The sequence below is a fragment of the Lithobates pipiens genome, unplaced genomic scaffold, assembly GCF_037356315.1.
Source record: "Lithobates pipiens isolate NorthernLeopardFrog02 unplaced genomic scaffold, aLitPip1_a1.2 Scaffold_8, whole genome shotgun sequence".
Classification (NCBI taxonomy): Eukaryota; Metazoa; Chordata; class Amphibia; order Anura; family Ranidae; genus Lithobates; species Lithobates pipiens.
This window is the reverse complement of record NW_027507903.1, coordinates 233,954,692-233,979,793: the sequence shown is the minus strand read 5'-3', so window position 1 is coordinate 233,979,793 and position 25,102 is coordinate 233,954,692. Positions and strand designations below refer to the sequence as shown.

At 41.8% G+C, this 25,102-nt stretch overlaps 1 protein-coding gene across 1 annotated transcript; it reads right to left on the bottom strand.

The window, feature by feature from the left end:
- Positions 1-8,559: 8,559 nt before the first annotated feature.
- On the bottom strand, positions 8,560-25,058 carry E2F7 (E2F transcription factor 7). The gene is made up of 13 exons (XM_077474105.1): positions 24,888-25,058; positions 24,336-24,430; positions 21,334-21,609; positions 20,847-21,006; positions 19,666-19,938; positions 17,074-17,232; positions 16,852-16,989; positions 16,558-16,743; positions 15,958-16,042; positions 13,291-13,702; positions 12,975-13,179; positions 10,999-11,408; positions 8,560-10,218 (listed from the first exon to the last, which is right to left on the bottom strand). The coding sequence occupies exons 1-13, from the start codon at positions 24,901-24,903 to the stop codon at positions 10,051-10,053; spliced, it is 2,583 nt and encodes an 860-aa protein (XP_077330231.1). The 5' UTR covers positions 24,904-25,058; the 3' UTR covers positions 8,560-10,050.
- Positions 25,059-25,102: the final 44 nt, after the last annotated feature.

Below are 25,102 nucleotides of genomic sequence, written 5' to 3'. Positions count from 1 at the left end.
GACAAGACAGGGATCCCCGCGAAGTGCAACGTGGACATGAACCTCCACCACCACGCCCCAACTCATGCTAGGAAATGAGAAAACCCGTGTCACCCCTTATGACAGTGTCCTCAAATGAGACTGGGGGACCCCTAGCAAAGGTCACGTTACCTATACAAGGAAAACCTACCACTTTTCTCATTGACATGAGTGCAGCCAGGAGTGTGTTGAGGGCTGAGGACCTGCCTGATAATTCTTTCCTTTCCACTATTGATGTTCCCTGCGTGGGAGTGGATGGGGTGCCCCGCTCCAGTCCACTCACTGAGCCTCTCCAAGTGAGGACATTTCCTGATTTGCTTACCAGATTTGTGGTGTCCTCTACATGTCCCTTGAATCTACAAGGAGCTGATGTGCTGTCCAGACTACAGGCGTCAATCATTTTCACACCTATGGGGGGGGGGTGAAGTTACATACTCCCCTATCCTTGGAAGACTCATCTGCTTTGTATTCTCTGCCTCTCCTGATGACACTTCATGAAGCAATAACTCCAAGTTCAATACAAAAAGAAGTACTTGACAGAATTCCTGCGTGTCTATGGTCCACAGGCCCGGAAGACATTGGTCACTTAAAAGTGCCACCAGTTTCAGTCAAGCTCAAAGAGGGCGCATCATTGCCCCGGAAACCACAATACCCACTTAAGTTGGCGCAATCAGAAGCTATCTCGAAACATGTAGCTGCCTTGATCCAGAATGGGGCCTTGATCCCCTGTACCTCACCATGTAATACACCTCTTTTTCCTGTCAAGAAGAAAACACCTAAGGGAGAACCTGACAGATACAGGATGGTGCAGGATCTGCGAGCAATTAACGAAGTCACAGTGTTGGACACCCCAATTGTGCCAAATCCACATACCTTATTATCAGCTGTACCTCCAATGGCTGAGTACTTCACTGTGGTGGACCTGGCAAATGCATTCTACAGTGCACCCCTGCATCCTTCCTGCAGGTACCTCTTTGCCTTCTCCCACGAAAAGAAGCAGCAACGTACCCAGACAGTTATGCCAAAAAGGGGCACAGAACTCTCCAAGCTAGTTTGCAAACGCTATGGCTATCATCCTTGACACATAACAAGAGGATCACCTGGAAGTGATTCTCCTCCAATATGTTGATGACCTTCTCCACTGTGCAGCTGACTTACCCACTGTTGAAGTCACCTCAGAAAGCCAGTTGTGCTATCTTGCCAAACAGGGCTGCAAAACCTCAAAGCCCAAATTGCAGTGGTGCTCAACATCTGTAATTGTTCTTGGACACTGTCTTGTCCCATGGGACAATACACCTCACTGAAGACAGGGTGTAAGCAATCTCTGACATCCCACTGCCACAAGGCCAGAAGCCCCTTCATTCCTTCCTTGGACTAATTTCGTATTGCAGAGCATTGATTTCAGAAGGCTCCCTACTGATGCAAGCTTTGTATGATGCCCTGAAATCAGACCCCTTCCAGATGTTTCCTGAAGCAATATCCAACTTTGAGGCCTTCAAGCACACCATCTCTGGCGCTAGGGCTCCCAGACTACGACAAAACGTTCAAGCCCTTTGTATCCGAACATCTGGGACATGCTACAGGTGTACTCGCCCAATCACACGGCATCTGCCTACGCCCTATAGGATATTATTCCTGTCGGCTGGATGCGATAGCAAGAGGAGGCCCATCGTGTCTGTGAGCTGTCTTTGCTGCACAAGCCTTGTTTGACAAAACTTTGGACTTGGCTCTCGGACTCTGCCTCGTTCTGCTTGCTCCCATGACATTGCTCCCATACTCCACCAAGATCCAGCCGAAACATCTGTCCATTGCCAGACACTTGAGACTCCTGTGTTTCTACCTTCTAGACAGCATTACTCTATTACGTTGTCAAACACCGAAACCTACCACCCTTCTTCCACTTCTCGAGGGGGGTAAGGAGGAGGAGTCGAGTCTTGACTTGTCACCCCATGACTGCATCGAACTAATGCGGCTGGAAACCACGCATCTCCCCACCGTGAGTGAAATACCCCTGCAGGATCCAGGTCACCACTGAAAACTCGGTTCTCCAAACTGAAACCTTACCGCCGGTGATGTCTGCACAGGTGGCAGAGCTGCAAGCACTTACTACAGCATGTAAATTGGCAGAGGGAAAAAGAGCCAACATTCAAACGGACTCAAGATATGCTTTCAGCGTTGCCCATGATTTTGGTGTTATCTGGAAGGACAGAGGGTTCCTGATGGCTGCAGGAACACCTGTGAAACATAGCTCAGCCATCAAGGACTTGGACGCCCTGCTTCTCCCAACCCAAGTGACTATTCTAAAGTAAAGCACACGACAAACTAAACTCGAAGGAAGCTCGAGGCAATCTAGACGATTCAGCTGCCAAACAGACAGGCAGTGTTCCACGGGAAGTGGACAGCAGGGTGGTAGAAGAAGACCACCCTGTGCTTATCCTACAGACTCTCCCAGTGGACAGAGTTTATCTGAAATAATTACAGGAAGTAGCAAGTCCGGATGAGAAGAAAAGCTGGAAAACGGAGAGGAGGAACTCTCAGAGATGGACTATGCGAGTGCAACAAGAAGCCTTGTCTACCCAGGAGTATGTACCCAGCCATGGTGCAATGGGGAAATGGAACTGCCCACTTGACAAAGACTCTTATGAACTTATGAGTTACTTCATTGACCAACAACTTCTGCAGATCATGCACTATCTGCGACAAATGTAACCCAGAATGTACAGAAAAGGCACAGAAGAAGCACCTGGCAAAAGCTCTATACCCCTTCCAGAGGATACAAATTGATCACTCCCAAATGCCAAAGGAGTGACAGATTCGAATACGCCCCCTAGTGGAGGTGGACATGACTGCCAGGACCACAGCTAAGGAACTACTGAGTGAGATAGTATGTAGATTTGAGGTCCCAGAGGTGATAGAGAGCGATCAGGCCCAGCCTTCACAGCAACCCTTACAAAAGATTAGGGCAGCACTGGGGGGTTCAGTTGGCTCTACACACCCCTTACCACCCTCAAAGTAGCGGGAAGGTAGAAAGGATGAAAGGGACACTAGAAAAACAGGATGTTAAAGATGGCCCAAAAGACTAACATGAGTCGGCCAGACAGTTTGCCCATTGCCCTGTTCAGTGTCAGACACACACCCCGGGGGAAATATGCCCTATCCCCTTATAAAATTTAGTTTGGTTCAGCCCCCAGACTTGGCTGTCACTTTCCACAACAGTTACAGTTGCAATCTGATGTGTTGACTAATTATGTGACCTCATTATCACGAGAATTAACCCAAATGCATGTCCAGGTGTTTTCTTCCATTCCAGATCCTGAATTAGATACAGGAACACACCAACTACTGCCTGGAGATTGGGGGCTGGTAAAGAAATTTGTGAGAAAACATTCTCTTGAACCCAGATATGATGGTCCATTCCAAGTTTTGCTGACCACAGCCACCTCAGTGGAATTGGCCGGGAAGAATACCTGAATACACGCCTCCCACTGCAAGAAAGCTCCACCCCCGAGGACAAGATCCCTCCCACTTCATGACGACCATGCTGCATATCCTTTTTCTGTTTGGTCTAGGGGGGAGGCCCAGGAGGGGGTCATCACAAAAAAATGATAACATAATTACATTTTTGGTACAACTCTTCAGGTACACATGTGACCACCTTTACCTTTGATTACTGTGACATAGTACCTTGTCCGTTTGACTCTTTCATGGCAATGCCATTGGTACAGTGACATCCCTGATGGTAAGGATATACATGTGTGTTTTACAGACAGTTACTGGGGCCAGAATTGTGGTTCCTGGGAGGGACAGTGGGTTGGAACATAGGACCAGATTAGAGGGTATCTGGACCGGTGAATGTGCCCTTGAAAAGGTGATTATCCCACTCCATATCCTAGCAGAAGATACCCCTGATACATACACTGACCCAGCACACAGTCAGAGGAGGAAGCGAGCAGCTCTCTCCGGAAGCTTTGACCCTCATGTGTACATAGATGCTATAGGGGTCCCAAGGGGGGTCCCTGATGAATTCAAAGCCAGGGAATTGCTGGCCAGTTACCCCCCACTTCCTACATGACATTCCAGAACCGGATGGCCTTAGACATGCTGTTAGCTGAGAAAGGAAGTGTCTGTAAAAATAGAAAAAACGGGAACCTGTTGCACCTACATTCCTGATAATACCGGCCCAAATGGTAAAGTAACTTTAGCTATAAAGAAATTAGAGGATCTGTCATTGGAGTTGAAGAAGAACTCCAGTATTACAGACCCGTGGGATCAATATTTTAGCTGGATGAGTGGGTGGCAGAAGGTGGTCGCCCAGATAGGGGTAACGGTACTAATAATCCTGGTTCTTTTACCCCCCGATTGTATGCTGTATTCCACCTTTCGTAAAGAAGTTAATGAGCAAGGCTGTAGACAACAGCCCACCTACATTTCTCCACCAAGAAGAAGAGGACCCTCTTATGATGGAGGATGACAAACCCTTTACTCCTCTACAGTCACTCTCTGTCCAAAATCTCACAATCCTCTAGGGTTATAGGGGTAGATAGCACCTGATTGCCCTTCTCCAGCTGTATCGAGGGGGGTAGTGAACTAGTTGCTGCCCAACTCTATATACAGCCTAAAAGAGTTGCTGAGGAGAATGAGCCAGGTGAGTAGGACCTTTTAGATGAGGGACAGAAGAAAATAGCCATTTTAGGGGGGACTGTTAAGGAATCCAATGTACATAATGATAATCAGAAAATGTCTATTTGCTTATGTATATACATGTTCCTTACTTATTATGTAATATACAGATTGACTTTCTGTTCGGAGCCAAGATGGCGTCTACCCCCTACATCCCCCGCGTTAGAGGAATGCATTCGAGATAAGGGAACCAGCTTCAACCAAACTTCAAGCATCAAGTTTCTTCATTTCTCTTGTATTGTAACCAATAAGATGTACCAATTAGACTGACATAGTAATGACGTATCTTTCTGTATAAAATATTAACACCGCCCACGAATAAATCAGTATTTAGAAGTAGCCTGAGCTGAACATATCTCAGAGAGTGTTTACTTCTAATGTGCATGCACATTTATACTTTTTAATTAGGAATAGCAGCAGATAACCAAGAACTGATTTATAGTTCTAATCCATTACACTGTTCCAACTGGATTGTGCACCGGTGCATAAACAAGGTCCATAAAGACATGGATGAGCGAGTTTGGGGTGAAGGAACCTGACTGGCCTGCACAGAGTCCTTTACTCAACCAGATAGAACATCTTTGGGATGAATTAGAGTGAAGACTGCGAAACCAGGCAATCTGATCCACATCAGTGCCTAACCTCACAAATGCGCTTCTGGAAGAATGGTCAAACATTTCCATAGACACACTCCTAAACCTTGTGGACAGCCTTCCCAGAAGATTTGAAGGTAAAATAGCTGCGAAGGGTGGGCCAACTCAATATTGAACCGTACGGACTAAGACTGGGATGCCATTTAAGCTCATGTGCATGTAAAGGCAGGCGTCACGATACTTTTATTATAGTGTACATATTGGGCTGGCTCTCCTCCTCTCTGGTGCAGTCCTTCCCAATACTTTTATTAATATAGTGTGTGTATATATACACACACACACAGCTGTGCTCATAAGTTTACACACCCTGGCAGAATTTATGACTTCTTTGTCATTTTTCAAAGAATATGAATGATAAAACAAAAACATTTTTCACTCATGGTTGGTGCTTGGCTGAAGCCATTTTTTAATCAATCAACTGTTTACTCTTTAACCCCTTCCTGCCTGGCCTATAGCAGAATGATGGCCGGACGGTGGTTCAGTTATCCTGACTGGGCGTCATATGACGTAAAGCAGGATAATAGCTGCTGCGTGCCCATTGCGGCGATTGGTGGTGCAGTGTGTCAGTCACACACAGTCAGACACATTGCTACACCGATCTCGGTAAAGAGCCTCTGACAGAGGCTCTTTACCACGTGATCAGCCGTGTCCAATCACGGCTGATCACAATGTAAACGGGAAGAGCCGTTAATCAGCTTTTCCTCACTTGCATCTGACAGACGTGAGTAGAGGAGAGCCGATCAGCTGCTCTCCTGACAGGGGGGGGGGTCTGTGCTGATTGTTTATCAGCACAGCCCCCCCTCGAATCCCACCCAGGACCACCATCCACACTGGACCACCAGGTATGCCCCCCCCCCCAGGGAAATGCAAATCTGTGCCAAGGCAGCTGCCAATCAATGCCCAGGCAGCTGCCAATCAGTGCCCACTCACAATGCCTACCACTGCCACCGGAGATGCCTATCAGTGCCCCCATAAGTACCCCTCTTTGCAGCCTTTCAGTGCCACCCATGAGTGCCCAGTGCCACATATCAGTGCCCATTCATTGATGCCACCTTATCATTGCCCATCAGTGAAGGAGAAAACTTGCATATTTACAAAAGTTTATAACAGAAACAAAAAATGTATTTATTTTTCAAAATTTTCGGCCTTTTTTTTTGTTTAGCAAAAAATAAAAACTGCAGAGGTGATCAAATACCACCAAAAGAAAGCTCTACTTGTGGGAACAAAATGATAAAAATTCTGTTTGGGTACAGTGTAGCATGACTGCTCAATTGTCATTTGAACAGAGACAGCGCAGAAAGCTGAAAATTGGCTTGGGCAGGAAGGGGTAAGTGCCTGGTATTGAAGTGGTTAAATCATGACAAGAGAAACTACCCAAATGACCCTGATCAAAAGTTTACATACCCTGTTGATTCTTTACCCGATAACATGCACACAAGTTGACACAAAAGGGTTTGAATGGCTAACCTCACCTGTGATCTGCTTGCTTGTAACGTGTGTATATATAATAAAAAAAAATTATAAAAAGGGTCAATGAGTTTCTGGACTCATGACAGACCCTTGCATCTTTCATCCATTGCTGCACTGACGTTTCTGGATTCTGAGTCATGGGGAAAGCAAAATAATTGTCAAAATGATCTGCTGGAAAAGGTAGTTGAACTGTATAAAACAGGAAAGGGATATAAGATATGTGTTCAAACTCTAATCAAGTGGAAAATGAGGGGTTCTGTTGGAACCAAAGCACGGTCAAGTAGACCAACTAAAATTTCAGCCACAACTGCCGGGACAATTGTTTAAGATGCAAAGAAAAACCCACGAATAACTTCAGGTGAAATACAGGACTCTCTGAAAACATGTGGTGTGGCTGTTTCAAGATGCACAATAAGGAGGCACTTGAAGAAAGACGGGCTGCATGGTCGAGTTGCCAAAAGAAAGACATAATTACGCAAATGCCACAAAGTATCCCGCTTACAATACGACAAACAGCACAGAGACAAGCCTCAAACCTTCTGGCACAAAGTCATTTGGAGTGATGAGACCAAAATTTAGCTTTTTTTGCCACAATCATAAAAAACGCTACATTTGGAGAGGAGCCAACAAGGCTTATGATGAAAGGTACACCATTCCTACTGTGAAACACTGAGGTGGATCGCTGATGTTTTGGGGATGTGTGAGCTACAAAAAGGCACAGGAAATTTGGTAAAAATCTATGGCAAGTTGAATGCAGTATGTTATCAAAAAATACTGGAAGAAAATTTGCATTCATCAGCCAGGAAGCCGCCGATGAAACATACTGGACATTCCAACATGACAATGATCCAAAACAAAAGGCCAAATCAACCTGTCATTGGCTACAGAAGAATAAAGTGAAGGTTCTGGAGTGGCCATCTCAGTCTCCTGACCTCAATATCATTGAGCCACTCTGGGGAGATCCCAAACGTGCATTTCATATGCAAGACAGCCCAAGAACTGGAGGCTTTTTGCCAAGAGGAATGTGCAGCTTTACCATCTGAGAAGATAAAGAGCCTCATCCACAAATACCACAAAAGACTTCAAGCTTTCATTGATGTTAAAGGGGGCAATACACAGTATTAAGAACTGGGGTATGTAAACTATTGATCAGAGTCATGTGGGTTGTTTCTGTTGTCGTTATGATTTAAAAAGAGTAAACAGCTTCATTGATAATAAATGGCTCCAGCCAAATGCTAACCATGGAGTGAAAGAAAAGTTTGTGTTATCATCATTCATATTCTCTAATAAATCATAAATGCTGCCAGTGTATGTAAATTTATGAGCACAACTGTATGTGCGTGCGTACATATTTTATAAAAACCACACACGTTAATAGAGATCAACTAAATGAAGTCTTATCCAGGTGTGGTAGCTTATGAATAAGAAATGTTTCAGTATATAGTTTGTAATGATCTCTTTGGACAATTAAATGGCTAGAATATTTATATAAATATATATTTTTTTTTCTTCTCTCCATCCATCCATCCATATATGATCATGTTTTGTAATTAGTGCAGTGGCTCTAAAACGAAGCATTAGTCATTATGTAGAGAATGTATTGTAAAACAATGTACAAATATGCTGAATGCGTAAGCGATCATAAAATCTATTTCAACATAATTCAGTTGTTCGAGAAACATGCATTTCTTCGTTTCCACAGAACCCCAATTGTAATGTTCGCACAATACCAAACAAATCATTTAGTACCAAGTGTTTTATTGGTCTTTTAACATTATAATACACCATGTACATTCAAATTCATTTGTTTAGAGCTATGACAAACATAGCTAGAAAGCACATATAATAAGACCTAAAAGGATAAGAGGTTACAAGCAGCAGAAATACATAAAAACTAGCAGTGCAATAATATATTACACTAAGCAGCGCTGAATATGGAAAAAATAGCACCATGTGATTTGTGTAAACATGGTAAAAAAAAAAAAAACACATTCAAGTATTTAGATAGCCCATTTACATTTAACAGATAAAAAGAACTGGTAAATCATATAACCTGTCACATTAGGAATATGCAACTCAGTCAGTGCAAATAAGCATCAGCTTATTACAAAAACAGTATTACCGCTACAAAAACAGTGACCACAGTAAAACTGGGAAATATAGGCACATCAAAAGATTTTCAGCATTAAGAATTCCTTCAAAAATGGAATAATGAGCAATATCTAAAATGAACATAAGAAGAAAAAAAAAAAAAACACATTGTTAGAAATACTATTCAAGTCCATCACGAAAGGTCATAACTACTACTGTAGTGTTAATAGCTATGAAACACAGTATATTCTGTTCACTGTGCCCCTTTAAACGTGAACACATGACAGGACTCTGGGCCATGGAGCCCTTAAGCTTTGGACATACAAAAACATATGTTAAATAATGATAGAGGACATTTGATCCATCCTGCTCGTGACAAGTACACTAACTGATTATAAATATTTATCATTACTGAACCCCTAAAATCCACAATTTAAACAAATTAAATATATCCAATTACAAAGTTACCATGTGAACACGGTACTGTAGAAGTGTTACAATACAGAAGTGTTATATATGCCCTGTAAGGCTGTACACCAATACATCTAGGATAAAAAAAAAAAAAAAGTATATATATATATATATATATATAAAATCACATTTTATTTGGTGTGAAAATACAATTGTGTAGTTTTTCCTTTAACTTCAGATACTGAAGTTTTCTAATATAACAAATAAGCTACAATCAATTCATTTTCAAGTAGCAAAGCAACTGCTCTTAAGAGCATCTGGGACTAGTAACAGTATCTCACCCAAACCATATAACAGTTAGTGTGTTGTTATGGAGACAAGTGGAATTTACAGCTTTAACATATGCTCCCATTCACACCATTTGAATAAGACAGCAATTTTAACATGTAAACTCAATGACCCTTACACAATTACTTGTTGACATCCAGCAATCAAGACAACTGGTCAAGTCAGTGTTGGTTAAGTGCTGGCTGGTTTTTCCAGGTATCTCAAAACCCACCAAAATGTTACACTGATTATCATACACAAGTAGGATAATAAGTGAAGTTCTACCTAATTTCTAGGTAAAAAAGGAAGAGATTTTCTGGCACCTATACAATTATGGAATGCAGAGGACAGTGTTCCAAAGGCCACACAGTTCTAGAGAAAAAGTCTGGAGGATATCAATTCAATCATCTGAGCTACTGCAGATGTCCAATCTCCTCTGGGCAGAGCTTGAGTTCCTGGCTAGGGACCTCTCATTCTTCTGAAGAGCTGGAGAAACTCCTAAACTGCCAGGCGTCATGAAGAATGTGTCTTTATGAACTGGATGTAAACTCTTTGGAGTTAATGGAGACTGATTTGAGAGAAGGAACAAAAAAAAGAAAAAAAAAAAAAGGTTAATACAACTGAAAAGACCTACAGTTTAAACAATATTAACACAACTAAAGCTGGCCATAGACGATTCGAATCCTGCTGAACTGGCTGAGATTCAAACCATGTAGTGGCAGGCTGGTACGTACCCCAGTTGATCAATCGATCAACCAGCCTATCGGATTTTACATGCAATTATTGCTAGCGGCTGTTATAGAACACAATGGCTTTGCTGGAGGGGATTCCCTCATCAGCACTAACCGTGGTTGCATAGAAGAAAATAAATAGCTTCTTCTATGGCCAGCTTTATTCACAAACTTTTCATTGATAGAGACAGCCTTTTACATGTGCTTTCATATAAGATTGGCTAATAAATAAAATGCAGGGCCTAACCATATACACCAGGGACTAGAACGTCCTTTAAAAGAGAACAGAAATATAGAAGCTATTGGGTTTGAAGGTGCATGCTCCTTGTCTATCGGTTTTATCCCTTCTTCACCAATTAATGAGTCACTAACCCAGAACGTGCTGGTTTGAGAGAAACAGGTTGGACAACACATACCCAGGAGTCTGCAGTTGTACAACTGGCATGCATATGTTTGTTTTAGGGGTAGTAACTCACTAGACAATACAAGGATAAGCATGACATTTCCACAGCATTCACCTTTTATTCAACTCAACAGGGGCAGTCACCATCTTCATTTGCCAATATAGTTTCAAGCACGGATAATTTTCTTCTATAATCAAACAAAGGGTTCCTTACCTGGTTTGGTTTGATAGGAACAGGTTGGACCACACACACAGGCGGGTCTGTGGCTGTAGAACTAGCAAGTTTTTCAGGCACTGGACTCCCACACACTGGGGGAAGAGCTGGTGCTGGTTCCAGGGAAGTTTCACATTGAGGAGATACTACGGGTGAAGCACCAAACATGATATGTGAAGAAGGCACGCCAGGTAGACTGTAATTCATGCTGCCAGGACTAACAGCAGACCCACTGGAGACAGCAGAGATTTGGTTGGCAACTGCAGAAGAGCAGAGGAATGGCAATGCAGCAAGAGCGGTTGATGGCACCATTACATAGGGAACATTAACCTGCGGTAGATTATTCTGAGAAAGCCCCATTGCTCCTGTAGCTTGACTTGCAGGAAGAAAGAAATTAAACCCATTTAATCCTAAAAAGGAACAAACAAAAAAAAAAAGTGAAATATTTAAAATCAGTATATGCAAACAATGCACAACTAGAAATAAATTAGGTAGAATCAATGTTGTGGCATCCTGCATGAACTTCCCCCTCCCACCCACCCCCAAAGTATTACTTTGTTAAAGTTGCTTATGCAATGAAATTGAACAGGAGTAAAGCCCCATACACACTATCAGATTATCTGCTGAGTTTTTCCTTCAGATTTACCAAAACCATATAATATGAGGACAAACCTTAGGAGTTTCAATGTGTATGCAACCAGGCAGGCCCTTCTACTACATGGTTTTGGTAAATCTGAAGGAAAAACTCAGCAGATAATCTAATAGTGTGTATGGGGCTTAAGACTTAAGCCTCATACACACGATTGGATTTTCCGCCAACAAAACCGTGGACTTTTGTCCAAAGTGCGTTGGCCCAAACTTGTCTTGCATACACACACTACACACTATTGTTGGCCAACAATCACAAACATAGTGACGTACTAAATGTTTTTTTTTGCTAATGCACTTTTTGGTTAAGTTTTATTGGCAGATAGCATGTCTAATTTTATTTGTTTTCTTTTTTTAATGCATAATAAAAAAATTGTGGCGAATAATACATGGCTATGTGTTTTACTTCAAATTACATTTTGGGAGTGGGCAGTTACATTTTAAAAAAAATACATACAATGTAAAATGAACAAGGGACACCAACATAGTTGTATCTTTGATCTTAAAAACTATGGGATAATAGTTTTGTGGTAATAAAAAAAAAAAGCAAGCATATTATTCTTGATATCACAAGAAAGAAAGAAAGAAAGAAAGAAAGAAAAAAAAAAAAAAAAGCGCCTTGAAAATTCGTTTGCAAAAACTCCATCAGTATCACCAGCAAAGCAACTTCATTATTACCCCATTAGAGAAGAGAATGTGTGCTGCATTTTGAGATTTCATAATTTGCCACGTCACTAATGTTAATTCTCCATTACAAACGCTAGTTTAAAAGACCGACCGCTTCTGGCTTGTCCTTGCTTCAGAGCATGCGTGTTTCTACTTTGGACTTTTGTCCGACGGACTTGTGTACACATGCTCGGAAAATCCGACAACACACATTTGTTCACCAAAAATTTAAAAACCATGCTATCCAACATTTGTCCGAGGAAAATCCAACAATTGTCCGGTGGAGCATACACACAGTCGGATTTTCCCCTTTTGATTCTGAACAGGGAATGCTCCTCCAGAGAACAGTGAGATACCACACCAGCTTTTCAGTGTGTGTGTCCTTAAGCCTCGTAAACACGATCGTATTTTCTGATGGGAGCAGCCTGTCATCATGCATTTCCCGTCAGAAAAGTACAAGGCTTAAGGACACACACACACACTGAAAAGTTTGTGCTGGTGTGATATCTCACTGTTCTCTGGAGGAGCATTCCCTGTTCAGAATCAAAAGGGCAGAAACCTCCCATCAGTGTAAAAGAAAGTTGTAAACTTCTAAATTCCTTTTACTACTACAAAATATTTTTATAGGAGTTACAAAAATACAAACTGGAGCTTGAACTTACCAGGTGTTGAAGGAAAATACAGATACTGTGGTGGTGCAGCTTGCAGGGTCTCATCTTTTGTATTTAAGACATGTTGAATGCCATTTGGCTCAAATGCATTCTGTACAGTATGAGTGGAGTCTATATGCTTTTCCTCTCCAACACGATCTGGTGATTTATGCTGAATACTGGTCTCATAAAAAGGAGTTTGATGTGCCCAAATGCTCTAAGAAAAAATAAACACATTGATATTTGCCATTAATGCTAAATACTGGTTACATGAAAGAAGTGCACAAAACATATTAGCTTAGCATAACAGAAAAGTGCTTATCCTTACCTTTGGTTTGACCAAAGAAAGAGGGGCCTCATCGCTACTGTCAGTCCTTTGTGTTATGGCTGGTTGGTTGCTTTCAGACATGTTCCCCAGATCTAGAATTGGAGGTGTACTTCCTTCTCTGTGATGTGTATCCAAACCTTTCCCTCCAGGATGATTGCCACAGAGCATTAAGACAGATGTAGATGGAACATACATGTATGGCTGATTAGGTAAAAATCCATGACAACTTTGATCCAGGTTAGAGGGGGCTATAAACTTTAGCGCACTCATATCATTCGGAGCAATGGAGCCCTCCTGGTCAACATGGTGCCTGACACTATACTCCGAATTCACAGGCACCGGCACAACAACTGAAAATGGCACCGGGCCAAGGTTCCCATTGGACAGTTTATCTGTAGTAACCCTCTGAGTCCTAAAAGACATGGACAAAAAAAAAAAAATGATAAGGAAACAAAATAATGCATGGCACCATGCTTGCAGCCAACCTGAGATAACACCTACTTTATATTTGTTACATGCTCTAATTCACATAGCATGACCAAGAAAAAAAAAAACACCCCTTAGGAGGGTAGGCATATGTGTCTGCCATAAATAACCCTGTCTGTATTGGGCAGGCAGAGCTTAGCCATCAGTTGAAAAAAAAATAGATTTGAACCTTATCTATTCTAACAAAGTGTTAAAGACTTAGAAGCTGGGCTTCTTGCACAGTATGGGAATCAAAATGAACAAAAAAAAAAAAAAAGTGAGAAATTATACACACACACTTTAATATATTTTTTTGTATGGTATGTGAATGGGAACACAAACATAGTCAAATTTGCCTGTAAAAGTGGAAACACACCCCAAAGGTGACATTAAAGGACAAAAGCTTTTACAGGTCATGTTAAGGAATTAGTAAACTAACACGTTACTTTTATGTAAATAGGCTGCTTATGAGAGTTATAAAGGATGAAGTAGAAGTGATTCATGAAATTTGAGCTGGGCACATATATCTGCAGTGTTTTTTTATCTCTCCCCAAAGCACCATGTCTCCTGCTCAGTTCTTCTGTTATCAGCATAACAGCTGACAAGTTCTCTGACAACAGATAAAACCAGGCTGAATTTTGTGTCAGGGTGGGTGCTATAGATTAGCAGATAGCTGGTCTATTCATAGCACAGCTCTGCATGGTTTCTTCTTGTGTGAAGAAGGGGTGCTTGCCTTTCCTTCATTCAGGCAAGAATCCACACCCACAGGTGAATTAGGAAGAGAAAAATCTAATAGCACGTGCACTTTCTAAACAGTATATAAAAGCAGAAGACAGTATATAAACACACACACACACACAAAACTTATGTAGGGAGATTGGTTTCATCCCTGTGTATCATCTGAGGCTGTTCACTTCACTGGGTATATGTGAGGGTTTACATCCACTTTAAATCCTTTAGGATTTTAAGCTCCATGAGCAGGGCCCTCCTATCCCTTCTGTATTGTAATTGTACTGTCCCCTTTGTATTGTAAAGTGCTGTACAAATTGTTGGTGCTATATAAATCATGAATAATAATAGATCCCTTTTATGTGGGCTCCATTGAGGGACACCAGATTTCAGATACAGGTTGGGGTTGTTCAAAGCAGACCACCTGAAGGACCAACACCTAAAGCCGGATAAGGTGGGACCCCCCCCCCCCAAACTAATATGGGCAACGGAAAACTAGGGGAAACACCCAGCAGGTACAAAAGAATGAGTTCAAACAAGAAAAGACCAGCTTGTCTACATAGGAAGGCCTAGGCCCTGCACCACTAATAATTAGGGTAAAATGATGGATTCTTGTAACAAAAAGGAAAAGGAATGACTCGCCTAGCCAGAAAACCAAAATCACTAAGTGAAATATAAGAGAATTTATGGCATCAGCACAACACAAGGGGCAAGAAGAGGCTCATGAGACCACTATACAACAAAACAATCTGGCCTCACAAAGTCAACCTGACTGAAGGTACAAGAGGCATAGATTGCACCCACATAATGGTAGCCAGAAATGGAAGTTTTTCCTACACCGGTGAAAAAGAAACAATTTAGGATGAGCTAAAACATCCTCCCTAACACTCAGGGGTGTTTCTAGGACCTGGCAGAAGAACTCTGCAGAAGTCGCCATATCATGAGCACAAGCCATGGTCTTGGAATCGTCTGAACTCCCCAGATCCAGCAAAACCACCCACAGCCATTGAGAGAGAACAGGCATCTTAGCAGAAGTGCTAACCCCCCCCCCCCCCCCAACCTTCACTTGATGAAGTGGAGAATAAAAAAGGAAGACATCTGGGGGACCTCTCCCATGAGGCTGAGAAGCTTGTGTGGTCTGCCTGCTACAAACCTAGGGTGCTTAGATGTAGCATACACATTAAAAGGAGGTTTCAGACCTGCCCATTCTAACCTGGATCAAGCAAAAACCCAAGTCAAACACTGGCATTTCTACCAATAATCTGGCTTCAGGGGCATCTGCAGTGCTTCTGCCTCTCCCCTGTGCATAGGTGAAATCATGAATAGTTTTCTAGGTTGACAATTTGTGTTTAGGACCCTGCTAGAAGATACAGATGCTCAAGGGTAAATCAGGTTGTACCCAAAGTGTCACTGCCTCTGTCTATAGCCAACGTTACATACCCTTAAAAAGGAAATTCGTAATGCTTGACTTACCTGCAGTCGTCTTCAATCTGTTGTCTACAGATAGCTGCTAAATGTGCCATCTTGGAAGAATAAGTATCAACGTTCTCCACAGAAACTAAAATGAGAAAAACATATTTGTTTAAACATAGCATTAGGATTCAGGAAATAGATCAATTTCAGTACTTTACTGAGATCAATGTAATAGACTATCATAGTCCCATGTTTTTTGGCTGGCCTTCATGTCTTCTGGTTAGGTCTCACCATTTGACTACCCACATTGTATACAAATCCAAATAAAGCAACCCTGTGAAAAAAATGGTTTTATATTTGCCTGTCCAGTTTGCTAGCTTCCAATTTTGTGAAGTAGTATTTCCCCTGCTTATTGCTTTGGTTCCTCTTGGCAACCTCCTGCAGTAACAAGAGGTCAGCAGAAGGAACCACAGTAGGGACCCGCTATTGGTCTGGGCCAAGGAGTTGAATATAATGAGTGGCGGAAGCTCTGCAACAGGGAAAAGTTCCTGCAAACTGGTCAAGTGATAAGCCATTCTCTTCACAGGGTTTCACTTTTGCCATTTTTGTAACTCTAAAGAGTTGCTGCTTTTGATTCAACAGCACAAAAAGAAGATTTACCTTTCTGACACTTGTGAGGGCTACTGGGCTCAGAGCAGACCTTTCTTTTCACAGTATTAATAGCCTGAATGTGGTTAAATGAGGAATGACGTAGCAGCCTCTGCCTACTGCTATCAGCTGTGGAAATACAGCCTTCTCTTTTAGAATCTGGGGACGGAGTAGTAGTTGTGACTTCCATCTTCTGGTCTACAAATCATAAAACAGAATTTCATCAATGAATCTGGATATTCACTGGCTGTTCTACAAAATTATGTAATGAGCAAAGAGGCAGATAAGATAGAACACAAAACTTACCACATTCCATCTTGAAATCAGTAGGGCCAATCCACTTGAATGCAGGTTTTCTTCCACGCTCTTCTGTTACATGGACTTTCTTAATCAGCCCAAGACTGGTTAGGACATTAGCTATATCATAAAGTCGTCGTACCTTGGCTGCAGAGAGAAAACAAAGAATGAATACATGCCGTCCACACTAGTACTGAATACAAAACGTTCTCGTGTTAAAGGACTGCTTACTTTTAAATTTGCTGTGATCAGAAATGTCTTGACTCTCCTCAATGAGGATTTTGGCTGCTATCTCAAGAGTGATAATCTTGGTGGTTGATACAAGGAACAGCATGACAAACTTCTGGCTCATAATCCTAAGTGATTTGTCCTTGCGACTGCTGGCAGATGCTAGGGTAAAATAATTATAAATTTTAAAAAATGATTTTAATACATCAGTACTTGAAAGATCGAATATAATCTCTTTATGGAAGTGTGTAAAATTATGTGTCATTTGTAAAGTAAGCAGAGCCTATAAAAAAGAGCAGGCATGCATACATTTTTAGTTGCTCGTGTGCTAAAACGCCAGCACTTTTATGATTAAATGTATTACACACTTAGGGGTTGATTTACTAAAACTGGAAAGTGCAAAATCTGATGCAGCTCTGCATGGTAGCCAATCAGTTACTAACTTCAGCTTGAGGGGATGAGAGGCACTGCACAGCACTAGCACTCAACAGGTGAAGAGATGTGAATGGTCTAAGCCCCATCACTGATGCATTTCGCTCCCCGCCCATCGGGGCTTAAACATAGAGATATCTCTAGAATCAAGCCCTAATGCATCAGACGGGGCTCAGAAGGACCTCAAGGTTCCGACCGTTCATGTCTCTTTTCACCTGTGGAGCTAATTGTGTGTGGGGTCTCTCACTCCCTTATACTTCCTGCATTAAGCACAAGACAGCCTGCACTCTTAGATTTCTGTGAGACATTGGATCTACCAAAGCACCTTAAGTTTTACAGGGTATAGTGAGCATTTCTAACTTCAAAACTTTCATTTTGTTCAATTAAGCTGACAAAACAGAACAAAAAAACCTGGAAGCTGATTGGTTTCTATGCACAGATATTGTTCTCTCCAGTTTTAGTAAATCCAACCCTTAGGCTCCATTCACATTAGCGTGTCTCCAAAGATGTACGATTTCCAGTGCAACTCGTTCAAATTGGAGCGCCTTAAAGTTGCAGTGATTTTGAAAAGTTGCCTGCACTACTTTGGTGCAACTTTTGATGCGACTTTGGGCCAGAGAACGTAAAGCCGGATCAGGCTTTACATTCTCTGGACCAAAGCCACATCAAAAGTTGCACCAAAGTAGTGCAGGCAACTTTTCAAAATCACTGCAACTTTAAGGCGCTCCAATTTGAACGAGTGCCATTGAAAAGAATGGGCTGCGATGTGGCATGCAATTTTTATGTCCAAAGTCGCATGACAAGTCTCACAAGTGTGAATGGAGCCTTATTGTTGCATGAACACCTTCTCAACCAGCCACATGGTGAAGTACATCTTGTCGGGTCGTATTCTGGTTCTCTGGCAAGTATTCTATCACCTGGAAGGGTTGAATAACTGCAGTGGCCAGGGTGCATCACAGTGCTGGAGTCTGAACATACTGATTGCAGGAAAGCCTCGTATACCAGGTCCTCTATAACAAGCTAATATTACTTTACAAGTGACCAATGACCATAAACTACAGCAATTTTGAAGCCTTTTAACTTGAATATTAAGACGAAAACAAAAACCATAAGTATAGGTTATCAGTGAAAAAAAAACAAAAAAAAACAACACCACATGTCAAAACGAGTAGAGAAGAGATACTATTCTGAAATGATATGCAAATCGAGTTTAATTGCTTGGATCTGAATCTTCCCATTGGTCATCGAGGATACCAGTCATTGACGTTACAGGGCTCTTCTTCCCCCGCTTGCATCTCTAGATTTACTGATCATTGTCAGACAACCACTGCTTATTTGCATCACATTCTGTTTAAATTGCCAAGGGTTGTGACAGCTAGTGTGATGACAAAGTAAACTAAAGAAATCAAACGTGGCATGAGACAGAAGGAGCGGCAATTACAGAGGAAACAAACCAGCAATTACTGAGATAATTTACGACCAGCAGGTTGGGAGCCCCATAAGGTACATTGCAGCTTGTGGGCAGGTGATCAGTACCTGTACGTCCAACCATCTGCTCCATTATACACCTTACTATTTGTACAAAATAGGCAGAGGCTGCCCAAATTTATCTTCCATCAACTATGTTAAACCAAGATCAGACTCTTAGAAATGAAGGGTCCCCCATGCATAGGGGATGTTAAACGGCTAGGCCTCGGTATGAACACTATTTTGAGCATCCATAAAACAGCAGTGGTGTTCTTGTTTATCACAGTTGTTTACAAAACAATGACAAAAAGTAGAAGAGTTAAGTGGGGAACACACTATAAGAAAATGTACAAAAGTTCTCGTACGCCAAAGTTTTTTTTTTTTTTTTTTGTTTATTATCATGTGCAGACTTTTTTTTTTCCTGGAAATGGTACACAGAAAGAAAATCCTTTGCTCTGTTCCCATACAAGAACAATTTTGGAGTTTGTCCCTTTGCTAACTTTTGTAAGAAAATTTTGAATCGGCTGTCGAAAGTTGTATACACACTATATGAAAACCTTACGAAAATGTTTTGGATAAAAATGGTCGCCCGATTTTCCTATAGTGTGTATGAGCCTTTAGTTCATTGTCAGAAACAAATAAATGACAGTCACCCATTGTCAGCAAATAAGTGACAGTCACCCATTATTCACTCACCAGATGGGCAGTCTGCTTCGGAAAACTGTAAGGAAAGAGCACCCTGGTTTAATAGGGAACAGTGCTTCTTTGGCTCCGCCATGAAATCCTTGTGCTGGAAGGAAGCAATTTGTGCTCCATAATTCTGCCTTTCCCCCTCCCGCTGAAGGTTTTTTAAGGTGTCATTTAGGCTGTGCTGTCCATGCCAGCAGTATTGATTCTTTGCCACGCGGCTCACCAAGTGCAGGGACTCCAAGACATTTACTATGTCATAGATCCGTCTCCGCTCCACTCCTGGGGATGAGAAGAAGTAACAAACTGAAATGTTTTTTTTTTTTGTAAAAGCCACACCTTATCACACTCCCAACATAACCTGGGTCTATAAAATAACTGTACCTGCAAAAGCTGTCCATACACAGAACAATTTAGTATAGTCATACTGTGGACCGATTTACTGTCCGGAAAAAAAAAAAAAAAAAAATACAGTAGGAAGATCGAAAAATACTGCTCGATGTGCCATGCACTTAACGATCATTTCAATCTATTTACTTTCCTATGTTTGGATTTTTAGTCCAGACAGATCAAAATAATAATGTCAATGACTGATCGGTTTTGCTGAAAAAAAATCGATTGATGACATGAGTCTTTTTAAAAATTCATAGATTCGACCAGAACTTGAGATTCTGTGAAGAATCGTTCAAATCAGGCTGATATGTATATCGCCACGAATAGGCCTCATGCACATTGGCACCCGGGGCAAAACAATGTAAAATTTGTGCAGATATCCCCACCTGGGAGCCACAGATACTGCATACAGCCAGGTATTGAAATCAATGGCAATACACAGGTATACTCCAGTACCTGACTAAACAAGAGCAATATCTAAGGATGGCTGAATGCAGCATTCTAGGTTCCTGGGTGGGGAACTACACCCCAATTTTACACTTTATGGCCCCAAGAGTGCCTGTGCATGATCATCATGTACTGTAAGAGATCTTGTATCCCCTAGCAATTCTATCATATATAATATCATATATTGTTACTAACCCAGACACCCCTCTCCAACATAAAAATACATCATTGACAGAAACAAAACTAATTTTATATATATATATATATATATATATATATATATATATATATATATATATATATAATATATTTATATTAATTGTATGATGTTTACAGGAGGATAATCTTACCCAGGCTTGAAGCAGCTTCATCCAAAGAGATAGTCGTTTTCTCGGTGGAGAGAGGGTAGCTAGGATATCGAGCCAAAAATTTTTGACACAGAAGGCCCAAGCTCTTTTGTTTCCTGCTTGGTCTCTTCTCTAAATCATCAATGTCATCTACTGCCTCAAACTGCCAAGAAAGAAAAGCATATAAGAACATAAATAAGCCATCATAAAAAGATATTATGAAAGCACTTGTATGAAAGTGCATCACACTCAATTGTCATATTTAGATTGAAAAATACCACTTTTTCATTTGAAATTAATATTAAAACCAGCACAACAAACTACTTTTTTCAAGAATACTAAATATAAAAAGTTTTTTCTGGAGGAGTACTTCCCCAAGAATGGAACATCCTTTTAAGCAGAGTGCTGTTTTTAGGACCATGCCGTTCTATTTGCTGTCAGCACATACTAGATGAAGGCAATAACTCAAAAATGTTGTCTTCTGCAGTACCTGTTGGGCATCGGGCTCGATGTCCTCTGGCTCGTTTTCTATTGGGCGGAAGAGTTCCTTCTTCTTTTCCCGGTCCCTGATTTCTGGGCTTGCAACGCTGATAAGCATCTTTAGGTTGGCGGTGGGTGTCCATGGGTCTGCGAGAGGTCTATCCAACGTTTTCACAGGTGTGATGGGAAATTTCTCTGGGGTAAGACCCTTTTGTTTTGACAGATCAATGGGCTCTCCTTTTAGTGGTATTCTTGGGCTTATTCGGAATCTGTCATACATATTTTCCTAGAAATCAAGAAAAATAAAATTTAGATGGACAGAAATACAAAAATACTTTAAGGCCCCTTTCACACTAGCACTCCAGATGGTCTGCCTGTCCGTTTTTTTCAGGGGGACCTGACTGGACTCACCATTCGTCTCTATGGAGTGGCGGGTGTAAACAGACTTGTGTCTGTTTACATCCAATACATTGTGATAAAAACAGGGCATGGGGATCAGTTCCTCTCCATCTGCCCAGATCGGATGGCAGACGGGTATAAACAGACAGCTGGTACGTTTACATCTGATCACTCATAGACGACAACAGGCTGTTTGTATTCGCTCTGTGTAAGCAGACTGGACACAGACCAGTCACCCGCCAGCTTATCAGGGATATGCGGACAGATCTCCCCACTGAGCAAGCACTCCTGGTGGAAAGTAAAGTAGATCCGCCAACAATTGTTTAGTGCAAGGGCCTGAGCAATTGGATACAAATTGAATGGATTGTTTAGGTTTTTCCTCATACTACTAGATTTGGTACAGCAGAACTATACTCACCTACAGTCCAGGGATGCTACTCCTCTGAGCTCCCCAACGGCTGCTGACATGTTCTGCAACAAGTTATTTTTTTTTTCACTGAGTAGGCCTTGTAGCAGCTGTAATCCTCCATACGTTGTAATAATGCTACATGAAGATGCCAAAAAACATGTCATGAGGCAAATTTCCATGCCATGTACAAGTAGCGTAAAGGGAACCTTCACCCCCCCCATACACAGCTTCCATGCATTATATATACTGTATATCGCTATCTATTTTTAAAATATAGTAGAACAAAAAGAAAATTATATATACACAGCACACACACACACACACACACACACACACTTCTTTTCTTTTTTGTTATACTCTCACAGTTGCCGGACCTCAATCTTGTAGAGCCACTAAAGTCGATTTTGGAGAACAAGGTTCGGGTTTGCATTTTGCCTCCGGCATTTCTGCGAGAACAGAATTTAGGCTGCCCTGGATGCCAAAAGGTGGTCCAACACCACATTAGGTAACAATTTCATTCCTTTAACCTGTCGTTTTCATAATTTTATTAATATTATTTATATATTATACACACACACACACACACTGTGTCTTTTAAATAACAAGACTGTGATCCCACCTAGTAAACAAAGCAGGGTATAACCGGGTATAACTGCATGCATGGTGACCTTGAACATGTTTGAACCTGCATGACAAGCAGCAACACTATGACATTGATTATGAGTCTCCATTTGGTTTGGTTGCGTTTTCTGTAGTGTGCTGAAACAATGCTAAGTTTAAAAGTTGAACGTGTCAATTTGACATTTTTTGTAAAAATTGCACAAACCACCAACAGAATATTTTCAAATGCTTACTACAGCTTTAAGAATATGACGTCCCTTCTCTTGCGAATGTTTAAGTGGCACAAAAAATTCAGCAAAGGACGCGAGCATGAATTCCCAAAAGTTAAATCAGTGCTTAAAGCAGCGTTCCGCTTAAAAACAAAAAACGTAAAAGTCAGCAGCTACAAATACTGCAGCTGCTGACTTTTAATAATCGGACACTTACCTGTCCAGGGTCCAGTGATGCAGGGGACCAAAAGCCCCACTTGTCTCGACCTCCGCTTAGCGGCACAGGCATTTTAACTGTGGGCACCCGGCTGTGGCTTCACTCACTGCGTATGATGCGCGAGCCGCGCCCCGTGACTGGCTGCGCAATCATCTGGGACCTGTCACGTGTCCCAGATGATTGACAAGAGGAAAGGGGGTAGAGGTGATCTCCCTTCCTGCGCCGAGGGAAAGCGACGTCAGCAACCCAAGCGTCGAAGGAGGCAGACTACGTGGGACCCCCAAGCAACAGGCATTTAGAAGCGAGTAAAAAAAATAATACATTTTTTCCAAATATTTTTTAAGCGCATTAATCATTTTTTTGGGGATGGAACTCCACGTTAAAGCAGGGGAAGGCAACCAGTAGCCCTCCAGCTGTTGTGGAACTACATTTCCCATAAGGCATTGCAAGGCTGGCAGTTACAATTACTCACAGAGGCATGATGGGACTTGTAGTTCTGCAACAGCTGGAGGGCCCCAGGTTGCCTACCCCTGGCTTATAAAGAGTGAAGATCCTTGTTAAATAGCACCCGTTCTCAAACAGCTGTTTGCCCAAAACGGAAAGAAATCTGCCAGCAGAACGGATAAACTCCCTCCTACAAATGACCCGATTGGCTGGCTGGGTTCAGGACTATGTGCGCGCATTCTCTTGCTCTCTCCCTATATATCTAGATATATATATATACACACACACACACACATACATACATACACACACACACCTCTCTCTCAAAAAATAATAATATTATTTATATATGTATAATATGTATATTATATATACATACACATACCTTTCTCTCTCAAATTTTTATTTTATATATATATATATATATATATATATATATATATATATATATACACACACACACACACCTCTCGCTCTCTCAAAAAAAAAAAAAAAATATATATATATATATATATATATAATATACATACACACACAAAACTATCTCTAACTATTTAAATAAAACATCTGTATAGTAAACTTTTATGAAGCAATCGTATTGGCACCCCACTATCAGATCTAACCTGTGATGTAGAATTTTGCTGACATATGTATATACAGTGAAGAGCTGTAGATGAGTATATAGCTATATATAGAAGTATATAGATGATTACCTTGTGTGCAGTGCGGTCCTCCCTGTCTTGCTCCCCTTTGCTCCTTCTGGAGGTGGCCAGATCTTTGAGGGTGAGACATCCATGGATCTCCATGTCTGTAGAGAGAGATGTGCGATATTAGGACTCCATGGAGACCATACACTTATAGATCGTATAGGAGGGCCGATGTCCTGCACAGTTGTGGCGCCCTATGTAGTAATTTTGGCGCAAAGGAAATAGTGAGATCCCGGGAAGAGGAGATGGGGGGGGTGTAACATGACACCATCGGAGGATCTGCTGACTAACATTAACCCTCTCACTGCTGACCCCTCCTCCTCTTTCCCGGCTACAATGGAGGGAAAAGAAATCCAGATCAGCAACAAGTGCTGAGGAATGCCGATGTGTAATAGAGAGGAGCCGGCATCCATCAGGGGAGTCGGCATCCATCAGAGGAACCGGCATACATCCGATCAGTAACCGATGGGCCATACATGACACCAGCGATCTGTACAGATGTGTGCGGTCACACTGTATTCCTATGAGCGATCACAGCACAGATCACAGATCTCTCACCTGTGTCTCGGACCATGAGCGGACTGGGCGATGGATGGACACCTAGGAATTGGATGACATCGGGGGTGATCTCAGCACTGGCAATGAATGGACGGTTCCGGGGTCCGATGGAACTTTCTCACTTCTCTTCTCATCCCGCTACAACTTCTATTCTGGCGCCCTACTACGTGACACTAGCGAACGGCCAATCAGAAGCCACAGCAGTCAACTCTGAC

Excerpts from the sequence above, each read along its gene's own strand:
- E2F7 (XM_077474105.1), bottom strand. Across the intron at positions 19,939-20,846 it reads TGAAGCTGCTTCAAGCCTGG|GAGTGGAGCGGAGACGGATC; the intron begins GTAAGATTATCC and ends TCTCATCCCCAG. Across the intron at positions 11,409-12,974 it reads GTATTTTCCTTCAACACCTG|GATTAAATGGGTTTAATTTC; the intron begins GTAAGTTCAAGC and ends GTTCCTTTTTAG.